Here is a 21,492-nt window from a genome sequence, read left to right as displayed (position 1 = left end):
ACAGTGCATGCGGCCATGTTTGACATTGTTGACATATCAACACTGTGTCTATGTGTCAGCGAGTTAGAAATCGTAATCCTTTTTCTATCCTATAAAGCGCCGTGTTCTCGTGTATTCCTCCTGTCCTGTTCCTCGCTAAATAAAACTCCCAACTTTCACCAGCGTCAAACCCGACTGTTTATAATTCAATCGTTCCGAATCGTTGTTTTAGTAATAATTTGACGCGCGGGGAATCGAAACCGGAAAGAATGCGCTTCTTGACACTAGCGACGTGCACCTTGTTTGGTCATGTGACTATCTAGCTCAACTGCGATTGGTCAGTTTGTAATAACTGTCACGCCCCTGTCGCAAGTGTATGCCGTACTGAAACGTTTAACATCGGTTCATAGTCAGACAGAGATGTAAGGGTTTGTTAAGATCCGGCATAGAACGCCTATAAATGTATCATTCGTGGGATTCGAACCCGTCAGCGTCTTACTGCGGCATGTGAGAGATATGGAATAGTTTTTTCACTTCCATTCTATTTCAAAAGAAATTATTCACCAATGCTGTTTTGTTCATGGCACCTTTTCTTTTTTCACATGGATTTTTGCAATCAGTTTTCATAGTACTCCCAGGTTAGCGAAAGCGGTAGCGTAGTGATTATTCACATGCCAGAGGAGGAATTCAATTCAATAAGTAGATTATGTTCGCATAACGATGGCGAAGCACCGAATTAGGCCTGGAAATTTATTTCAGACCTGTGTAAAAATAAAAAAATTCAGATTTATTCAGTGACATTATTGAAGAATTAGATAAATACACATTATAAAATTATATTTATTGAATATAACACACTCTGTTCTAAATATCTCACCACTCGCTTCGATCGGACTTGATCACATTTCTTGAAATTCAATCCCGAATCAAACAGTGGCATCGGGACCAGTTTCTGGAACCAGTTCTTTAATTCACCATCCTTCTCGATTTCCTATTTCAGCCATCAGCTCCCAGAAATGCGGCATTGGAGAAAAAAAATGATATTAAGTTATATCAAAAATACATCCTCTTTATATATGTATTTTTGGTTAAATTCGCATTATATTTTAGGGTAAAACACACCGACATCTCCAGCCTTACATCTCGTCCTTGTCCTGACAGTGTGGTTTTTAGACGTAAAGCTTGATTTCATTGACTGGATCAATTGGACCCCACCTCCCCTCACCTTCCACCTATTTGGAAATTCCACCATGATTTGCATCAATTAAGAACCGGCTTCGTTCTGAACGAAAAACTGCATTTTCTATCACGAACACAGAAGCCACGGCGCAACGAATACATGATTTGATAAATTCACAACTAATGAATGAAATGGTAGTGTTTACAGTTTTGATTGATCAGTCGGGTATCACTAAATCACGAGTTTTTCTTTTTAATTGAAGCTACGAAAAATACCGACTGCAATGTACGAGGATTCCCTGCATGCACGCAATTTCTTGTATTTTTTCACGTCAAATTTATTTTGTGTATTGGATGAATTATTTTGAAAACGTAAACCATCAAAACCAAACCAATAACAATCTGATACTTTCTCAAGTGTATCTGGACCGATTCACGGTTCTCGATTTGACTCTCGAGGACCTCTGTGGAACTGAATCATACGTATTTTCATCGGAGTTCAAAGAAATTCATATGATCAAAATTCATACTTTGCATCGCGGTAAAATTGAATTTCCATCAAAATGTATGAAATTTCGAGTCAGACGGTGATTTGAATTAATCACATGATTCAAAATGTGACCTTTAAGTTCATTCCAAATCAATACATGAAAAATATACCATACAGAAAGAGCACCCCACCAAATATTCGCTGCTTTGATGTTAAACTCACTCCGCAAATCTGACAACTTTACTGACACTGATTGAGCTAAATGGACATTGTTACTATACAGGGGCTACACAGTGTATTGAAGTGCAGCACAAATGAATCATATCCTAGCATAACGAACTTAAGAATTTTAGAAATCAGAATCGAAAGATTCTTCCAAATGGAAAGAGGAGGAGTTTTCTAATGAATTCAAGCACGGTATCAGATTAGATTATTATAAGATATTATTATATATATAATGATATATTAATATATATCAGATTATATATCATAAACTATATCAATAAGAATTCTGCATCTGTTTCTGATGATGACATATGATCCTTCACTGCTTTTTGCGAAGAGTGTCTGTGGAACTATCGAAATACCTTTTTCAAGCAGCTTGCTCTCTCTACGGCCGTTTCTTTTTTCTCATTTTCTTTTTTTTCTTTTTCATTTGCGAACAGAGCTTTCTATGAAGCTTTTCTTTGAGTGTTTTTTTTAGAGGCGGGGGGCTCAAAGCACATCCTCGGACACGCAGTGAACCTGTCCCTTCGTACAAGATGACCTCATCAGTCACTATATACTCAGACCCCTCTGTAGTGGATTGAAAGGCTGTCCAAACTCCGTGGATCATACCCTTAAACACTTGTCGTGATGAGCGACATAAGTTCGCATTTTTACTTACCTGTTTTATTTCATCATTTTCTTATTCTCTTTTACGTTTTTTTTTGTTTTTACGAATATTCTTCCCGCCGTTTTGAGAACAGTTGCTTGGAAAAGGTTGGGCGTGCGATGCAATACCCCTTTGGCAGACTTACGATCCAATGAATAAATTAAAACAGCAACGAATCACACATCAGGTGCCGGGTTCGATCCTCGGACTAGTGGACAACTCAAACGGGTTCAACTGTACGGGTTCATTACCTGGAACTACTGTATAAAACTCATCTATAGATTTATACCGGGTTCAAACCCCGGAAATGTAAAAGCTTGCTGGACGAGGAATTTATAAAGATCAGATAAACATCTCGAGGAGTAAAAAGCCTACCATCAAAACTTGTGAATAGAATTTCCGTCGGGAACAAAATTAACTTCCCTCCGAATCTTTGGGATCTTTTTTAGATATTGTTAATCTAATAAGCATTTTCGATATGGTATCTTTCTGTATCAATAATGAGAAGGTTGAAGTAAATAGCCTTATATCGGAATGTATTCAAAGTTTAAGCGGTGCATTCCGACATTAGCTTTCAAATAAATCTTTCCTGACAAATGTATATTTCATTCAAAAGTTTCCTAATAAATCGCGTACACAGCGCAAAGAACTCGCGTTTTGTTTGGAAGTTTCAACAAAAATCTCCTTCTCTTCCTCGAGTTCAGTTTGTCTTCAGAAAAACAAAAATTCCAATAATTCAGGTATCGTCTGGATTGAAATTTAACTGGGGTTCTGACATCAGCTTTCCAATGCAACTCAGCGGTTCACCCACAAAAATAAATTCAAAAATTGATCTTAAAAAATTATCCCCGTACACAGAAATAACATCTAACTAATGTTTTAAGCAAGCATCCGAATGATTTTCAAGACATCAGACAGTATAAGATTTATAACATGAAAAATACAAGAAACGTAGCGCAAAAAGGGACGTTAAATCTGTTTTACCATCAGACCTTAAAGCAGGTGTTTTAAAGGTTCGATTAAAAAGAAAAACTCATTGACTGCTTTTGTCAAAACCGAAAACATCGGTTTAATCAGTTGATTTATCAAATAATGGACCTCGCCGTCCTAGCTGCTCGGAGTACAAAATACAGAACTACAGTATTTTTCAGACACGTTTACAACAGTGAGTTTGACAACGGTGGAATTTCAGAACCTTGGTTGTATAAGAAGGAAAAATGGAAATCTAATAAAGTCAGTAACTGGACTGTGGGTTAGTTCCACATTTACATGAACCACAGCTAGAGCGAGGGGTGGCGGGAGGGAGAGAGAGGGGCGGTGGAAGGGAGGGGATAGGACAGCGGTTAACATGATCGGTATATACACAAACCACAGTCGAAGAGGGAAGGAGATGGAGACAGAACGGAGCCGGATAGTTAGGGCAGACAGAAAGCAGCAAGAGAGGGTTGGTGTTTGAGGGGAGTTAGTCAATAACAAAACTGCACAGATAGTATGTTCACGATGTCAACGTCAAAAAACGTAAACTATAACAGCCCCTATACATTTTTGAATTATTTCCGAATCAAAAATATAAATGTATCTCACCACACATGGGCTTGCTCCAGTTTGGTCCCAATCCAGTCCGAGCTTCTGAGGAATCCTATTTATAAGTTACTTTTCGTCAGCTGGACGTTCGTGAACCAAAATATCCTAGTTGTAATGAAGCGAATTCGGGAAGTTAGGACATGGTTTAAACATGGCCGCGTCCACTGGTGGAGAGTTGGAGAAGGACTATACAACGGCGGTTCGATTTGAATGTTCTGTCGGGTATTGTGTGCGGCTGAATTGTATTGGACTAGCCAGCAGTGGCCTGATATTCTACCTTGACCGTATGTACGCAAAATGGACCATCAGGAATTTAGAATTTGTCCAGATCCCTATATGTGTGCTAAAATCATATAGATAACCTTGTCCGAGAAAACATTCCAATAGCAGAATGGTCAGATAAGCTTCAACCACTCTTTTCTCCAGGTACCGTACAATAATGGTATTACAATTTTTTTTTACTTGGCTGATGTTAATGTGGTAGGCGCATTTGGTCGACTAATTGGGATATTTACATGAGTATTGTATGTGAATTGCTAATATGAGTACTGTGGCAATTAGCTGAGAGTCCGGCCCGCCACTAACTCGATCCAATTAGTTCACGTAATCACCGTTAATGGTATTTATAGGGGCAGCACCTAACCGTTACGATCTGGTACACGAGTGATATCTTACTGTGGCATGTGAGTAATAAAGATTTCTTCAAGTATATAACAAAAACACTTTAACAGTGCTACATCCCTCGATCGAGGCTGAACCCTTAGTATGGAGATATTAAACAAACAATAGTATGGAGATATTGGAGATTATTGGCTTAAATTGACTTATACTCGCGTTCCAGTGTATATTTTGAGATCACACGAGAGGGCGCCACGGGCCGGGGCTTGATATTGCGAATTATGGCGGTCGCGACGGATAGGTCAGTTCTTTGCATAAATGTTGTCATTACATTACTGTCAGGTAGTGTCGAGCTATTTTTTTCCAATGGAGATATTAAATCCAAAATATCTAAAAATATACACGAGTTTTTGAGGCCTTTCTATATTTGATTTTGTTTAATTTTAAATTTGAAGATGCACTATCGAAATTTGTAGTCTGTGTTTCAGCCGCTGTAATTCGGAAGCTTGGGGCGATCAATGGCACAAAAAACCTTATCGATGATTCTCATCATTTCTCCCTTAATGAAAAATTGTATAAATTTCAGCCCTTCGCTTTCTTTTTCAGAGATGACGTCAAGAACTACGTTATTATACACGAGATCTACGAACACGAGGACGCTCACATCGAGTTCGAAAACGAATTAGAGCGCGCCCTGGAGGCCGAAGTCGAAACTATAATCATCGAACCGACAAAACTCGGCGACGAAACCGCGAAATGGATCACCGTCGGAAACTGTCTTCATAAAACGGCCGTTTTAGCCGGTTTAAGTTCGTTCATCGTCGCGGCCGCTCTGCCGACAGCCAGTTTCGGTTATATACCCCTCGGGTGTACTAGCGTCGTTTGTTCGAGCGTCTACGCGATATCCTGGCAGTTCGACCCCTGCTGTAAATACCAGGTCGAATACAACCCGAAAAAATTACAGAAGCTTCCTTTACACAATCTGGGCTCGAGTTCGCCGGTCGTGCTCGTGCGCAAGAATGACCGTCGTCGGAAGATATTACACAACTCGATATCGCTGGCGGCCGGAGCTTTTTGTATATGGAAGTTTTACTCGTGGTACTCGAACTAATAACGATAGCAGGCATTGAGTAATTAATTATTTAGTATTCGTTAGAGATTTTGTGCGCGAGTTGAGAGGACGGTCTTAGCGAAGTCAAACCCTGTTACGTTTACACAGTTGAACGATGTTTCCTGCCCCCTAAACGCTCAAGAAACGTTTTTGTGTGTGAAGTTATATAGATTGCCGCTAAAAAGATGCTATACACGATCCTTTTAGAAATTGAAAAACCGGTAGATATGGCTTTATTTCTATGCAGACAGCCTGTTCAGGCTTAGTTATGGTTGAGACGCCAAGAAATCCTTTTCCAAGTGTCTTAAGATGGAAGTTAAAGTAAAAATTTTAAATTCTTTCGAAAATTGTTAAATGTTTCTGAGGAATCTAGAAGTTGTTATTCACGGCCGGTGCTGCCGCAAGTTCATCTTTAACAGCAGAAAATTGAGAAATGTGTGAAAAATCGCACGTATATTTAGAAAACCTGCTGGCCTTACTGCCTTAGTGATGATAGACTTCACCCTTAGATAAGAAGCAATAAATAGCTGTTATCTTTTACAGTTAGTTCATATTTTTCCTACTTGGTGAATTGTTTATTCATATTACATAGAACTACCGGTACTGTGAACATTGTATTCACTTAAATTGGTTTAGAGTTCCTTTTCAAAAACAATCAGAATAGTTTTCAGTAAGTTTTGAGTCGGATTTTACTTACGAGTCTTCATTCTGAAATAGAGGCAATGTATATACGTTATCATTTTAAGTATTAGTCTGTTGACTTGTGTTCATAGATTGTGATTTAACTTTTTTTTCTGGAATGTAGGGTTGATGTATGTGCTAGTTGTGGCATGCCATTTTGAACATGTTGAACCATATCTCGAATAAAATAACATGGTATTTTATTAGAAAATTTGTTCACATGTTTATTCTTTCACCTCTAGGACTGCTCTAATGGTTATCTTTGACCAACTTATAGAAGAGGACAGATGAACGATTCCTTCTTGGATGCCGTCACAGGGCATTCACTGCCTCCGGGTTCGCAGAAGCCATCAAATCCCAGAAATGAATATCCAAATGAAAAGAACTGGAGGACTCCACGACAGCAAAAATTGTCAACTGTCGGGCAGTCTACAGAGAGCAACTTTTTGGAAAGAACTTAGTTAAGGCCGATTTGAGTCTGGGGTCATAAATTTTAGGTCTAACAGCAGTTAAGCAGCCACAAGTAGGGTTACCCATGGTTGAACACGACACGATCGAATAAAGTCGAGAGACAACAGTAAACAAAACTAAACCTTCCTCGGAAATTAAATAAGTCAACTATATCTTTGTCCTCTTTTTCTTCCTGGTCGTGAAGGAAAATGTTATAATTTATTTAAACACAGAAATGTTTTACAATTATGAATACATGCATGATTTTACAACAACAATATGACAAATGACAAAATAGATTCTGAAAAAATGTAAAACATTGAAAACAGTCAAAGTTTGTATGTATTTATGTATTCTGTACAAAGAAATCATTTTTGCCATTGTTTTTATTTTTCTATCGGTTGTTGGTAGTAAGTTGTTTTGTCAGGGATCCTCATGTATTTTACACACTAAACCATCAAGAGACAGAGAGAGAGAGAGAGAGAGTGAGAGTGAGAGAGAGAAAGATGAAAGTTTCTAACGACATAGTTCTCTAAGTTACGGTCATAATATCACAGTTTCAGAGGCTTCTACACGCACTTTTTCGTAACCAAAAAAATATCTAACGCGCTTTATCTTCATCTGACTGTGATTCAGTATCAATTCTTCTAATTCAATATCATAAATAACAGAACTCATAACCCCTATTCGACGAGTAAACTCCCTATATTTAATTCCGATATTACTTTTATCTTTAATTTCTAATCAATCTTCGCTAACTTACGTTTTATACAACTGAGTTTATGCTTACATATTTATATGATACACGTTCGGTCTCATTGCGACCTTGACCCTGTCATGTGGCAGTTTTTCCAAGGGTATTTTTTATATTATAAGACACACAAAACTTACTCACTTTTGGGGGGAACAGGCGAGGAGAATAAATTCATTATAATAACTACATGCAAGTATTCGTTATACCATCATTGTTAACTTTTATTATCATTATAATTATTATTAATTATATTACAGAACACCGCAGCCGAGTGTGCAACAACAATCGTACCCGGCGTATCGCCACGGTGATCGATTATTGTTGCACACGCACGGGCGCATGCGTACGCAAAGTTACCGAATTGCACATTGACGATACTTTCAAAAAACAACACCTAAATAATGTCGATTAAAATGGGAATTATATATCTGTTTTGGTAGTATTTTATATTCGTCAACGAGACGCGATTATTTTTTCGAATAATTCACCGATTTTTATTCACAAGAGATCACGACTGACATCGAAACGAAGCGGCGCTTCCAGTTCAAAAAAACACCTAACCCTCGACACTTTTTAAAGCCATTTTCTAATTTCTGGAAAGTTATAGTCGATTCTAACCTGTTCTGAAACGTTTAAGTAGATATAGTACATCCGACCTACGATCAATTGTAAGTAGTGGTTTTAAAGGGATTTAGGGGGTTTCCTCGATGAACCCTATCGCTACAGGCAAATCTATATGACCAGCATTTCCCACTTTACGCTATAGAATAATAATAACTTTCAACAACACACCAGTTTTTCTTAATATTAACATACAAAACAACGGAAAGAAATTTGCGACGTCCAAGTTCTTCGATGACCACATCCTAGAAAAAAATCATGTATCTGAATGAATTAGTCATTTCCAAATAAAATAAATCCTTAGTTTCAGGACCGTCGACTGCCGATATAGTGCTACCCCGCCAACCGCCAGGTTTTCTCAATGTACATCTCTAAACAAATATATAGTTAAACACCCCCGATATACCGCCATTCTCTCTATACCGCCAAAATCGTTCTGCTTCGATGTGGGCGGTATATCGGGAGTTTACTGTATTCTTAAGACTGATCTCAAGTCGTGAGATTGGTTACAAAACTACAACGCCCTAGAGGTTTTAGACCGGTCTTAGATGTAAGCCACGATTGTGCAACTGGCCTCCAGTAACATCCACAAAATTACCGCAATAAGCAGCACACAGTGATGGGCGTTTCAAAGAACTCGGGACGTCTGTAATGAAAATGATGTAATAAGACTTTCTCCTACCTACCGACTAAAACTTAATGTTCACGAATACTTTTTTTCGACTCAACGATATTTCTTAAAAATATATGTAATATTTATTATGTTCATATTTATATCAATATCACTCAACGTAATCTGAAATATTTTGTCGTCTATGATAATTATATTTCGAAGAGACCGTTCACAATCGGTTCGCAACATCATCGCTCCCCGTTACAATCGAGCCGCTAAAATCAAACAGCACGAGATGCCACGTTTCCAATTTTAAATACGCTAAGACTATTATCGCGATTTTATATATATATATATATCTACAATCGTATTTATGTATATATATATATATATTTTATTAATTCAGTTATTTCCTAGTAATAATTTAAAAGTTTGAAGCGCGTTTGAAAATTTACATACGTGTATACATACAATACGAGAATAACGATAATCGTAAATTTGCTTTTATTATTTCAGAGACATATTTACCTATGTATGCATGTATGTATATAGGATTAATTATTATGATTACTGTACACGCGTATTATCATAATATCTCATTGAAGGAAGAATAAGAAAAAGATGACACGACGTTTCATCAACCGAGACATTTTTTTCAGATCGATCGAGAGCGCGGAGAGAGTATTCAATCGCGCGATGAAGTTCAATGCGATTGAGGTTTCGAGTCGATAACCTCCGATAGGTGTCATGAAATCCTGATTGACCGCGGACCTTTTTTAAGATGAACAACGACCGTAGCGATATCCAAAACGAATCAGGCATTTTCTATCTACGAAATCAGTGAATCTACGATTCTTTACCTCTGCCGCTATTTGAGATATTATACTGACCATTCTTACTGATAGATTGACTCTCTGACAAACAATAGTCAAAAACAAATTACTAGGCAGTACTTTCATTATTTAGTTGATTATTTCAGCACAGCAACACCACAATATAAAATGTTCCGACCAATTATATTATCATAATTTTGGGGGGGGGGGGGGTAGGTCTCGGGATCGTCACTCGGGACAAATACGTAACCGACAAGGGTGGGTCAAACTTCAGTGCATAGAGGTTAAATTATACATACATACATATACATAGAGGGCCGAAAAACGATATAACCAGGATGAACAATCCGTCATAGTGAGCCGGGAATCAGGGGGAGGGGAACGAGTCAGAAAATATCATACATCGAGGCCGAGGACGATATTATACATTATTACTAGTTTTACGGGTCGTTTCAGCTGAAAAAGAAGTAAAAACAAAACCATCCTTTTTTTTGTTTAGTAGTAACAACAACAACAGCGGCGGCGGCGAAAAGAGCTAGAGAAAGATTTGTATATGATACAGTCGCCACGCGGACTATATATATATATATATATATATATGTACATACATTAAACAGCATCTTATAACTATATCGATAATCGTCGGAAAAGAACTTTTTGCGCGAGACATTTTACATCATTCTTGCACACGCACGCACGCACGCACGCACTGTTCGACACGCGCACACATGAAGGACACATTTTAAACTATTTACGTATGTACGATAATGATGCTGCTGCTGCTGCTGCTGCGTCGAGATAATGAAATCTTATTTTTAACGGTACAGTATTGATTATTCTATCTTATATACGTTAATCATATAAAGCTACGTGACCTATTCAAACCGGACCATCCGAAAAAAAATTCATCTATAGATAATACGCAGGATCCAGTTCCACAGTTAAGATTACTGAAAATGAATTGATTTTAACTAGTTTAACTCACAACTGCCCAACTGGATCCAGCTCTGTAATGTGTCGCATATTAACAGATATTCCATCAATAACAATCTATTTGCAATTTTCGGTTTTCCTGGGCAAAATACCCAGGTTTCCATAGCTACCCAATGAGGAAACTGAGGCAGAATTGAAAATTATTGAAAACAAAACTAGGCCTTATTACTAAACCACTAGAAAAAAACTAATCCGGATGACAACATTTCCAAAATTCCACATCTTTTTCATAGCTACAGACACAAAACCTTAAATTTCATAACTTTTCTAAAGCCTTGAAAGAATAATCGCCAATTTCGATGACTCCTCCAGGATTTTCAGGACTAGTACAGATAGACCCGGCTGAAATCCCCGAATATCTGGTAACATGCGACCCGAACATCAATCAATGTACAAACCTTTATTTAATACATATATATTCACTTGACATTTCTACAGAGCGTAAATGAAAAATTTCACTAAGCAAAGAATGAAAATATAGTTTTTTCTCGTACGCTAAACATCAAAATCATTTACACACGTAAAACACGGGGATCTGCGCGGTTGTTGATCATGTAATTGAATGGAACATCAAAGGCAGACTTCCCCGTGGTGGCTGGGAATATCAGTCAAGCCGGGTCTACTATTTATCACAAAATATCCATAGGCCTTATATACATGGTAAGGATTTTGTTTTCCCGAGGGCCTCATGACCCTTATTCAACTCAGTTCGTATTCGAGAATCAATCTTAAACTATTTGTAATGAACTAACAAACGCATTGATGACTAGCCTATAAACTAAACCTTGCCCTCAACAAACCCAACACATCGAATTTCGTCACACTCGAGACCAAGTTGTTTATCAACAATTCTATGTTTTTTGGTTTCATATCTGTTTGGCAATATGGAGAAATTTTAGGCTATATTATAATACCTCTCGTTGTGTATTGGGCCACTGTGATCAGCGGGATGCTTCGAGAAGGCGTACACGATGAATTTAAAGAAAATAAACGTAATAATAAATATATTATCTCTGTCTTTAAAAAATATAAATATACATCTATACCTAGCACATGAGTGAACAGATAGAATCGAAATTATTCATCATAGAATCATATACCCTTAACATATGAACCAAGTTTACAAATAACGCCCTTCAGACTTTTATACATTACTTATCACCAATCCATTTTTTTTGGGTGAATTTCAAAAACCTCGTTCGTTTTTTGTAACGTCAATAATTCAGGGCTCGAAGCATCAATCAAGAGCTTCTCGTAAGCCAAAAAGGGTTCAGATCAATCAATTTCTTAAATTTGAAAATTAAATTTTTTTTTTGATAAGTGAAACGATTATTCGATTTCAACGACAAAATAAGTGATTTTAGTCACAGGTTAAAATGCAAGAGACTGAACGAAAATAAGTAGAAAACAAATCCGGAAAGTGATTGAATAAAACAATGAAAACTAATCTCTATAATAACGACTACTTTTAACTGCTAACTATGATAATCAATTTCAATGCCGGTCAAAACGTTCAAAATGTGATTTAATTTCTAACACGGGAGGATCCATCTTTGAATCTAACTACGGTGAAACTGGCTTTCAAGTCGTAGTAGTTGGGACGCGACTTCGCCGAGTTTTGTATTATGATGTTCTTAAGGTACAATGACGGTTAACAACGACGTCCCCCTTCGATACGATATCATTCAAATTCATCATATATACCAAAGGTCTGCTGCCTTTAAAAATTTCATCAAATTCACATATCTCAGTCACAGACGAGACGCAAAGCAACGCGACTAATTTCATAAATGTATAATTTTCTTATCTTTTTTTACAAGATGACAAATGAATTTATAAACTGAATAGTAACAACAATCCCAACACAAAACAGTTTCAATAACATTGATATACATACAATACATCGGAGTCTCACTGCTACTCGCACGCTTAGAAACTTATAATAGTCTCCATCGAAATCATTGAAACCAACGCAACTTTTTACCTAGCTCCGTTACAGCGAACACCACTAATTGGCGATTAATAACCGCTGCTCGTTAATAAATAAGATAACGAATTGTCGTCAACAGTTATCTTCGTAACACGCAAATAATCATAAGCTACAATTCAACGTTTCACAATTCAACGTTTTATATATATATATATATATATATATATATATATATATATATATATATATATATATATATATATATATATATATAAACACACACATATATATATACGCGGGCGGGAACAAGCCAAAAAAATATCATGCTTGCAATATTACTATCATATTCAACTTCGATAATTAATTCATTCGTTTATTATTCATCTAATCATAATAATTACGGCGCGATTAAGAAAAAAAAAAAAAAACAACAAACAACTAGTGAAGAGGACAAGGTCATCATCATCCTCGTCATTATTCTCCTCGCTCGCGTCGACACTGTTCTACGACTATTTCAACTGCCGGTTTCTATTGATCGTCAACGATGTAAATATATTCGTAATATTTATATATATATATTCGTTTATATATATATATATATATATGTGATATTAATAATTATCAAGTATATAATCAATAATTATTATCGGGTTTCGAGCATGCCAACTTAGTGGAGAGAAAAAAACCACGTTAACGAAAAATATGAAAAAAAAAGGAGAAATGAACGAAAATAATCAGTTTGAGATCGATGGCACCCGGGGATGTGAAGGAATAAGTACAGCCTCATTCGTTCAAACATTCTCATCTAATCCAGTTTGTTGTTGTTGTTTTATGTTGTAACGTTTCAAGCGCGCGGGACGGCCGTCGTTTCGTTCGGTCGACCGCGACGACGCATCCGTGTCGCTCCTCGCCCCGTTCGTTTGTCTATCCGCGCCCGCGTGCGCGCCCGACTCGCCGAGATAAATAATATTCACACGTGGAACTTCAGCAATAATTCAAGAAAAATTTATAGTAACAAAACAACCGTGGATGGAAAGGCTCGCTCGGATCCAACAAGTCACGACGTCCACACCAAATTTCGAGTCTCTCGTTTTTTTGGGTTTTTTTTTCAAATAACAGTTCCGTATATTCGATCTCATTACTTCGGCGCTTTGTTGACCGGTTCTTTCCGCGGCGGCATTCTTTCGTTGACCTTGTCCAAGCATTTCGCTTCTTCGAATCCGCTGATTTTGTGCGAAGGAGAGAATCCGCTGAGAGCCGATACAGCCGCTGAAATTATATGACCATGATTACAAATATTGCGAATGAACTGTTAACGATGTTAAAACATTCTGGGTTTGTAGCAGTCGGACCGAGGCAAAAAAAAGCCAGCACTTTATCCCGACTCAAGACAAGTTCCTAGGCCCCGTTTTAAAGACTGGCATTATCTTTAACCCTTTCAGTTCTGACTAGTTAATACCCTATAGTGCTAGAGATAATTTTTAAAAATTCCGCCCTAGTGTGTTGAATAACGGGATGGAATACCACTATAGTGCGTCTACACTGCGGCGCGGTGTATTGTTAGTTACTAATATTTCTATGTTTGACAGGTGCTGCCATTTTTCAAGAGAGATAATTACTAATTACATCAATACACCGCAGTGCAGCGTACTAGAAAAATCTATCACTGATTTATACACCACACTGTGGTGTAGATGCACTGAAAGGGTTAACCCGGGGGCTAACTCAATTGATAATGAATAGATTTAGCCTCCGGGGTTAAGTTAATACCAGTCTATAAAACTGGGCCCCGGTGTTTTCCTAAACCAATGATCGAGCGATAGAGAGAACGCATTTGCAATCAAGTAGAAAACCACCTTAAATTTTGACTACGTTCTAACTGGAAAGACACAACCAATCATGATGAAATGATCGAAGGCCGTCAGCGTACGATCGAAGGCCGCCATCGTACGATCGAAGGCCGCCAGGCTGATTTCAGCGATTGCTTACCGCTCTTGATATTTTCCCTTCCACCGGATAAAGCTCCTATTGGTAATATACCGTTCGGTGTCAGACCTTTTAGTTGAAGAACACTTTCACTTTCCTCCCTGCAAAAACATCAACGTTCGAAAACGAAACATGAAAATATGACAACAAAATGTTAATACAACTCAGAAATCATCAGTTCTAAATACCTTTTAACCAAAAGGAGCCACAAATGTCAAATACAAGTTTTTTTTGCGTTATGTTTAAGACTTTGCAGAAATACTTTCTTCGTGGCCCCCTCTACTTACCTTACGACGCTACAAAAAGAATATCATTACAAAAATGCCTGTTGATAGAAGATTATGCGGCTGCAGCCCTAACAGATCTATATATATTCTATAATCATTCCAATTTTTTTAAACAGGGTGGCCACACCCCCCATTCACAAATTCCCATTGTTTTTCGTGATTTTTCCATGTTTTAACATAAAATTCCCTGAGTGAATCTGTAGCAGTTTCTCTGTTCAAGATATTATGATTAATTCATTTTTCATTGAATCACGCATTGATAAAGATTTCCAAATTTCCGAGTTTTCCTATAGGATTCCCTGAATTTTTATAGATTTTCCAGGTCAGTGGCGCCACCCTGTCAAATATAGAATTCTGCAATGTGCATTTCATTTGGAAATGGTTCAATGTAGAGGAGAGAGAATACTAGTTATTCGAGAGTTAATCAATTAAGTGAAAAGAAAGATCAATTAACAGCAATTGATTTCGTTAATAAACCATCGATTCAACGCAGCTATTCGAATATTCCAAAAGATTTTTTACGAACGAGGATAGAAATTGCGGCCTAGAGTTTTCCAACCGCGTCGAATCGACGATTGAAAAAGACATCCTGAAATTTGAAATAAACGAACAGCTAAAACGTATCGCTTTCTATTCTTCAGCTCAAATTCGTCTGATCTCGAATGATATTTCCTTTTTTCTCGCAGTACACATTTAAGGGAACTAGTAGCGTGTTATGAAACATACCGGGGCCTAACCTAACGGTGGTGCAGGTGATTCTACTGCATGCCCGACTGAACACATAGATTATTCAACCAACTTCCAAAAGCTGGCGGTTTCAGATATTTCGAATTCGCGTAACGTCGATTATCACGAAAGTTACGACGAACCGTTAAGAACTGGTTGTAAAACGTAGGAACTGTTCTAATACTGAAACACATGAACACATTGAACAGATAGAAGAGTGAACGATGCATGTATTGGATACGATTGACTCCCGGGAATTATTCAATTTCAATATTTCTCCCGAATCGGAAAAGTAAACGGAATGTTTTCATTCGTGTCTGTTGCACGTAAAAAATCATATGGCGAAAATCGCGATTAAGTCGTCATAGTTCGTCACGTGAATGACTTAGCCGAATGACGACTTACTTACGAATTGAATTCGAAATACCAGTTGGGACTCGGAAATCAACTTTTCCGATGACGACTTAACAAAGTTCAACTGAGATTGACGTTTTTCAGCAATTCTGGAACAGGGAAAATGGAACACCCATCTCATCATCGCACAGATAACGTTTTTGGGTTTTTACAACTTGGGCATAAATTTCAGTCTACTGTATCTATACATGCATACGAGTCGCGGAGAATACTGTGGAATATCTAGCAATACATTTCAGCGGTGATGTCGTCGTTATTAACGAATTACGAATATCAATTAATGCAATTATCAATTAACGTGTTAATCAACGTCTAACCGAGTACAATACGTAACCGGGTGTCGCGCGATACGACGACGAAACTAACGACGCGGACAGACGTCGCAGAGAACGAACGTCCGCGCGAAAAACACACAGAAAAACACGCAAAAAAAACATGTGCGACGGACGGATGGGGCGTACGGGCGAACGGCGTCCGAAAGAGGAGAGGGGACACGAGGGCTAGTCTAATAATAACAACCACGGTTCCACGTGACGTGTATATATATATATATATATATATATATATATATATATATATATATATATATATATATATATATATATATATATATATATACACGTATAGATATATACACGACGACTGGCGGGCGTCTCATACCTCAGTACAGTAAATACACGCGCCATCTTGCCGATAGCGCGGATCTTGTTACGTATAACTTCTTTGCGAGCTGCCACAGAGCCACCTGAAAGACATGAACAAAAACAGTTCGGGCTAAACACGAGGACTAGACAACGCTACGAGGGACCGGTCACATCTCCTGTAGCGTGTGTCTATTGTTATATTCAAACTAACAAACAACCGACGCGATGGACACGATTTCATCGAGCGTTGAGTAACCAGTATTGGACGAGAAGTTTATTCTTTAGTATTATACCACACCGATCTCTGCAATCAGACTTATTACCCACAAACAACTTCAATTGTTAGATCAGTTAGTCGGGGAACACTGATATATATCCCCCCCATGGATTCACTGGGGTTTGAACCCACCACCTCTCAGTTTTGAGTTAAAACACCCTACCCGCTAAGCTACGAAGATGAGTCAAGTGTAGGGTAAGAATTTGTGAATAAAATTCATTCAGAATTTAGATTGAAATACAACCCACAACTGACTCGAAGAAGGAAGTGGGCATTAATTGGATCCAACATCGAATTCGTCCTTTTACACTCGATCACTTATCTCTGAAATCGTGTCACACGTTTTACAGAAAGAAGCTCTCAACATTTTCAAATGAATATCATTCGTTTGATTATTGAGGCAATAATTCGACTCAATGTCGGAAGAGTCGCCGTTGAAATTGAAGTTTAAAACTGAATCATAATGGTACAATATAGAATGGAGAGCTTCTCTATAAAACAGTGGTATACAAGTCATAATATATCTCAAGAGTTATCGCAGACTACATCTATTTCAAATACGATTTTCTTCATTTTAAGCAATTTTTTTTTAAACAGTATCATGAAAACATTTAAATGTCAGAGAATGTTAAAATCATTAAGGGACGAATACGCATTACTTTAATTTGTATAATACTTCTACTTCTATCTTATCGTAATTTGATAAAGTCAATTGCAAATAACAATTAACGAAGGGATATATATATCAAATTCAAATCTACATGATAAATAATAATTATTATTATAATAATAATAAAATAATAAAGTAATAATTATAATGATAATAATAATAATAATAATAATAATAATGAAAAATAGCGGCAAAGCAAAAGTTTAAAATGTCGCGCGTGTCGATGTTAAGAGTCGATAGGAGCTCGTTAGAACAGGTAAAAAATATGCAGTGAAACGAATTCATAGAACAGTGGATGAAAAATGAGAGAAACATTTATTCATGTAGATATACGTACGTTTGAATAAGTGAATAAAAATGTCTCAGAAACAAAACAAAACAATTCACTTCGTATTTCTAAATATCTCACATCAATCTACAGCGATAGACTAGGATGTATAAAGAAGCGTAAACTATTAAATCAGTCGTTTATTTCTAAAAGGTTACTTTTACGAGATTAAGCCGGATAGAACGCTGAAATGTTGTATATGAACCCACGCAGTGGGACCAGTAAAATGTCTAGATGAGATTAAAGATTAAGTACGGAAAGAAATTTCTTCCCCCACGAAAATGTAGTTTCACGACACCATTTCGAAGTTTTAACGGTAGTTAGGAGATATTTCGATGTTAAGCAATGTTGAACTCTGTGATTAATTGATATTGATGTAAGCTATCTCCCTCTCCCTCCCTCTCTCTTAACTCATCATTCGTTCAATTATGAATTAAATCAATGAACATGAAATGAGCTCTAAATAGTTCATGAACTCTTGTTTGTGCCCTGTAAATGTTACTATTCTAGAACATATTGATTTACACGCAGTATAATCATCACTGTCGGCGTTGCACTTTGTATTTACATCAATACACAATACTTTGAGTGATTGTAAAAATAATGATAAATCCCGGAGCTCTCCGATAATTTCTTGTCTGTATCTGTACGATTTTCTATAAAATGAATATTCTTACTGTTTGTGGTTTCTTCGTTTCTTCGTTAAAAGCGAGTTATTTCAGTTAAAGCAGTTTTTCGCAGGTTAAAATCCCATCAATCAAAGGTTAATTCATTAAATTCCTCTCTCGTAACGTAAGCCGCGATATATTTTTTTCTCAGGTTAAATTCTCACTCGTCGAGTTTATCATAATCAACTTACCGGTGATGTTATATCGAGGTTTTTCTGTTAACCGTACATTTCGAGAAGAGAACAAAATTTTAAAATCGACGCCAAACTTTTTTTTTTAACGAAGGCGAAAAAAAGAGCGATTTTTTCTTAATTCGAATTCATCGAACAAACTTAAGTCTTTTTTATTGGACTCTCGCAGCACCTTCGGACTACAAACAGTATTAAGTATGCAAAATTATCGAAAGATATGTCACTTATTTTTTTCCAAACGTTGAAAGCCAGATACTGAGCTCGAGATGAGAAACATTCACAGATGTTTTTGACATCGACATGAAATGATTACTTATCGAATACAAGTGACTATATTCGTTAAAATAAATTGCCCATGGGCAAAGTGTGGTTTACCTTGAAAGCTAGAGGTTGTTTGGAGTAAGGGCATTGCTTGAAAAATCTTTTTAATTCGTGACTTCAAAGATCCACAGTTTATATTGTATTTTATCTTTCCTAAAGAATTATTTTGTAGTCAAATAAGACCAAAGATATACATTTGTTTGCGGTCCACGTCTAAAAGTTTGTAGGGTACAGGTAGGCACGGCAGGGAAACTATTTTATATTTTCAAAAAAATATGTTTAATATAATATGAAAAAATATTCAAATAAGGCCATCCCAAAATAATTGTCTGTTTGCAGCAACACCGACTCAACTTTTCAGGATGAGTCGGTAGGTAGGTAGAATTTTTTTTTTGCAAAATTTTTGGGCAAAAAAAAAAACAAATTTTTCACCTTTGGGCTTTTTTACATGGAAACAATATCGCAAAAAATCATCTACGTTGCGCACAGGAAATTTGTCTAATAGCGTAGATTTCAAGAATTATTCTAAAATTATAACTTCGTCCAGAGCGTCATCTCTGTCTTAAAAATGAAACGGTACATTGAATATGTGCGCGCTTTCACGTTACCAGCTATTCAGTCACTTTAGTCACTATTAGAATGAATGGCAGCTTATTGGAACACTGCCAGTTTCCTGGAAACTTAAACTAGGCCACATGTCAAGGCATGTTTTCACACCATGCACACTAGAATTCAAACATACGTAGCTCATAGTCGGTCGGCTGTTTTTATCAAAAATAAAATTTATTTCAATGAATCCTAGAAAAAAGTTTTCACTCGGTACCTCTGAAGTCAGGTTGGTCGGGTTACGGCAAACAGACCATTATTTTGGGATGGCCTAAAATTCATCACATATCAGAGGGTGGCTGAATATTGGGTCTTGAAAACCTCTTCCAATGTTGGCCACGGAAGCTAAAATATCGGTGGTACAGAAGAAATCGGCTATTAGATCGTTTTAAGTCCTGGAATTTACCACTACAATATTCAGACCTCGACAGACCTTTTAGTTTGCTGCTTAGTATTTTCAGGTCACAAGAAATTACAATTTATTACAAATTCTATCGAACAGAAAACACAGCGCTCATCTTCTGCTATGATTATTCAGCCTATTTTCATATCAAACGTTCACGCGTTACAGCATCACCGTAGTGTACTGTACGAGCTTGTGTGTGTGTGTGTGTGGTGTAGCACTCCGCGTGCATGTGGAGGCCTCGTGTAAGTGAATATTCGCTTACACCTCAATGTCAATCAAAACAATCACCGGGTATTAAAATGAAACAATACCTATGGCAGATGAGTGAAATAATTACATCCTCACCAGCAATGAGCATTTGAAATCGGCACGTATACGGCACCTAGTCCAATGAAACGTACACCATTCTACGGCTTTCCCATAATTTTAGTAGCGCCGGAATTCCCCGTATATCCAAAAAACAATCCCATTTGTTCGTAGAGACAACGCCCCCCCCCAATCGAGGTCATTGCAATTTTATACGCGAGAGCTAAGAATTTTCCCGCCAAAAACAGTTTTTCGTAGAATTTTAACTCAGTTGACCATGTCATCGACGGAGGTTCGCCATGTCTTCAATCGCATCGATTATACGTCTTTTAAGCCGAGAACCAATGAAACAAATGCTCACATAAAAAAACGTACCGCGATTTTACATGAATTGGCTCAATGCCAACATCATATCGCTGACAAAGGTAAACCAAAAAACACCGCAAGTAATTCTTCGGGTAAACGAATTTGCCACCGACACAAATGGTTCGGGCAATTCAATGATATCTACATGTATATCATTTTATATGAAAAGAAAATAATGACTAGAACAAATTTCGTATCAAATTCAACTAACCCATGCAAGACCTATAATATAACTCCCCCCCCCCCCTGCGCCAATGAATAAATATTCATATTTCTGTGCATTGCCTCTCATCGTAAACCAAATCTCAAAACATTAAAGTTAGATTAATATATAAAGGTCGAAAATACGCAATTTGTAGAAAACTCATCAGAGCTCTCGTTCCAAATCCATGGATATTTACGAATGTACTATGCGCATGCATGCTTAGCAAATTGTCCCAAACATGGGGAGCTGGTATTGACCCCATTCCTGCTAAGGGTGAGGCTCCTCCATGTTTGGAAAAATCTACTATGTACGTATGCAATATACATTGACGAAGAGCCATGGATTTGGATCGGAAACTGTCGCCAATTTTCAACGAATCGC

The 21,492-nt window shown here is 37.2% G+C and overlaps 2 protein-coding genes across 3 annotated transcripts in view; one reads left to right on the top strand and one right to left on the bottom strand.

Annotated features, from left to right (window-relative positions):
• Positions 1-5,001: 5,001 nt before the first annotated feature.
• Positions 5,002-7,093, top strand: LOC141903141 (transmembrane protein 11-A, mitochondrial-like). Of its 2 annotated transcripts, XR_012619051.1 has the most exons (3): positions 5,002-5,025; positions 5,331-6,505; positions 6,759-7,093. XR_012619051.1 is itself a non-coding variant. In XM_074791122.1 (2 exons), the coding sequence occupies exons 1-2, from the start codon at positions 5,006-5,008 to the stop codon at positions 5,833-5,835; spliced, it is 525 nt and encodes a 174-aa protein (XP_074647223.1). In that variant the 5' UTR covers positions 5,002-5,005; the 3' UTR covers positions 5,836-6,702. The 2 variants fall into 2 exon arrangements, 1 of the variants encoding a protein (XP_074647223.1); XM_074791122.1 differs by lacking the exon at positions 6,759-7,093 and having other exon boundaries at positions 5,331-6,702.
• Positions 7,094-13,337: 6,244 nt separating this feature from the next.
• The window catches only part of LOC141904475 (uncharacterized), a 50,122-nt gene continuing 41,967 nt past the window's right edge, over positions 13,338-21,492 (bottom strand). Inside the window, exons 24-26 of the mRNA XM_074793065.1 lie at positions 16,784-16,868; positions 14,700-14,797; positions 13,338-13,979 (exon numbers count right to left, since the gene is read on the bottom strand). Coding sequence (XP_074649166.1) covers positions 13,849-13,979; positions 14,700-14,797; positions 16,784-16,868 — 314 coding nt within the window. The 3' untranslated portion in view covers positions 13,338-13,848. The remainder of the gene's footprint in view (positions 13,980-14,699; positions 14,798-16,783; positions 16,869-21,492) is intronic.

This window comes from Tubulanus polymorphus, chromosome 4 (genome assembly GCF_964204645.1).
Source record: "Tubulanus polymorphus chromosome 4, tnTubPoly1.2, whole genome shotgun sequence".
Lineage (NCBI taxonomy): Eukaryota > Metazoa > Nemertea > Palaeonemertea > Tubulaniformes > Tubulanidae > Tubulanus > Tubulanus polymorphus.
The sequence above is the reverse complement of the archived record's forward strand: the minus strand, read 5'-3'. Positions and strand labels throughout refer to the sequence as shown.

Excerpts from the sequence above, each read along its gene's own strand:
- LOC141903141 (XM_074791122.1), top strand. The coding sequence starts at position 5,006 with ATGGCGGTCGCGACGGATAG. Across the intron at positions 5,026-5,330 it reads ATGGCGGTCGCGACGGATAG|AGATGACGTCAAGAACTACG; the intron begins GTCAGTTCTTTG and ends TTTCTTTTTCAG.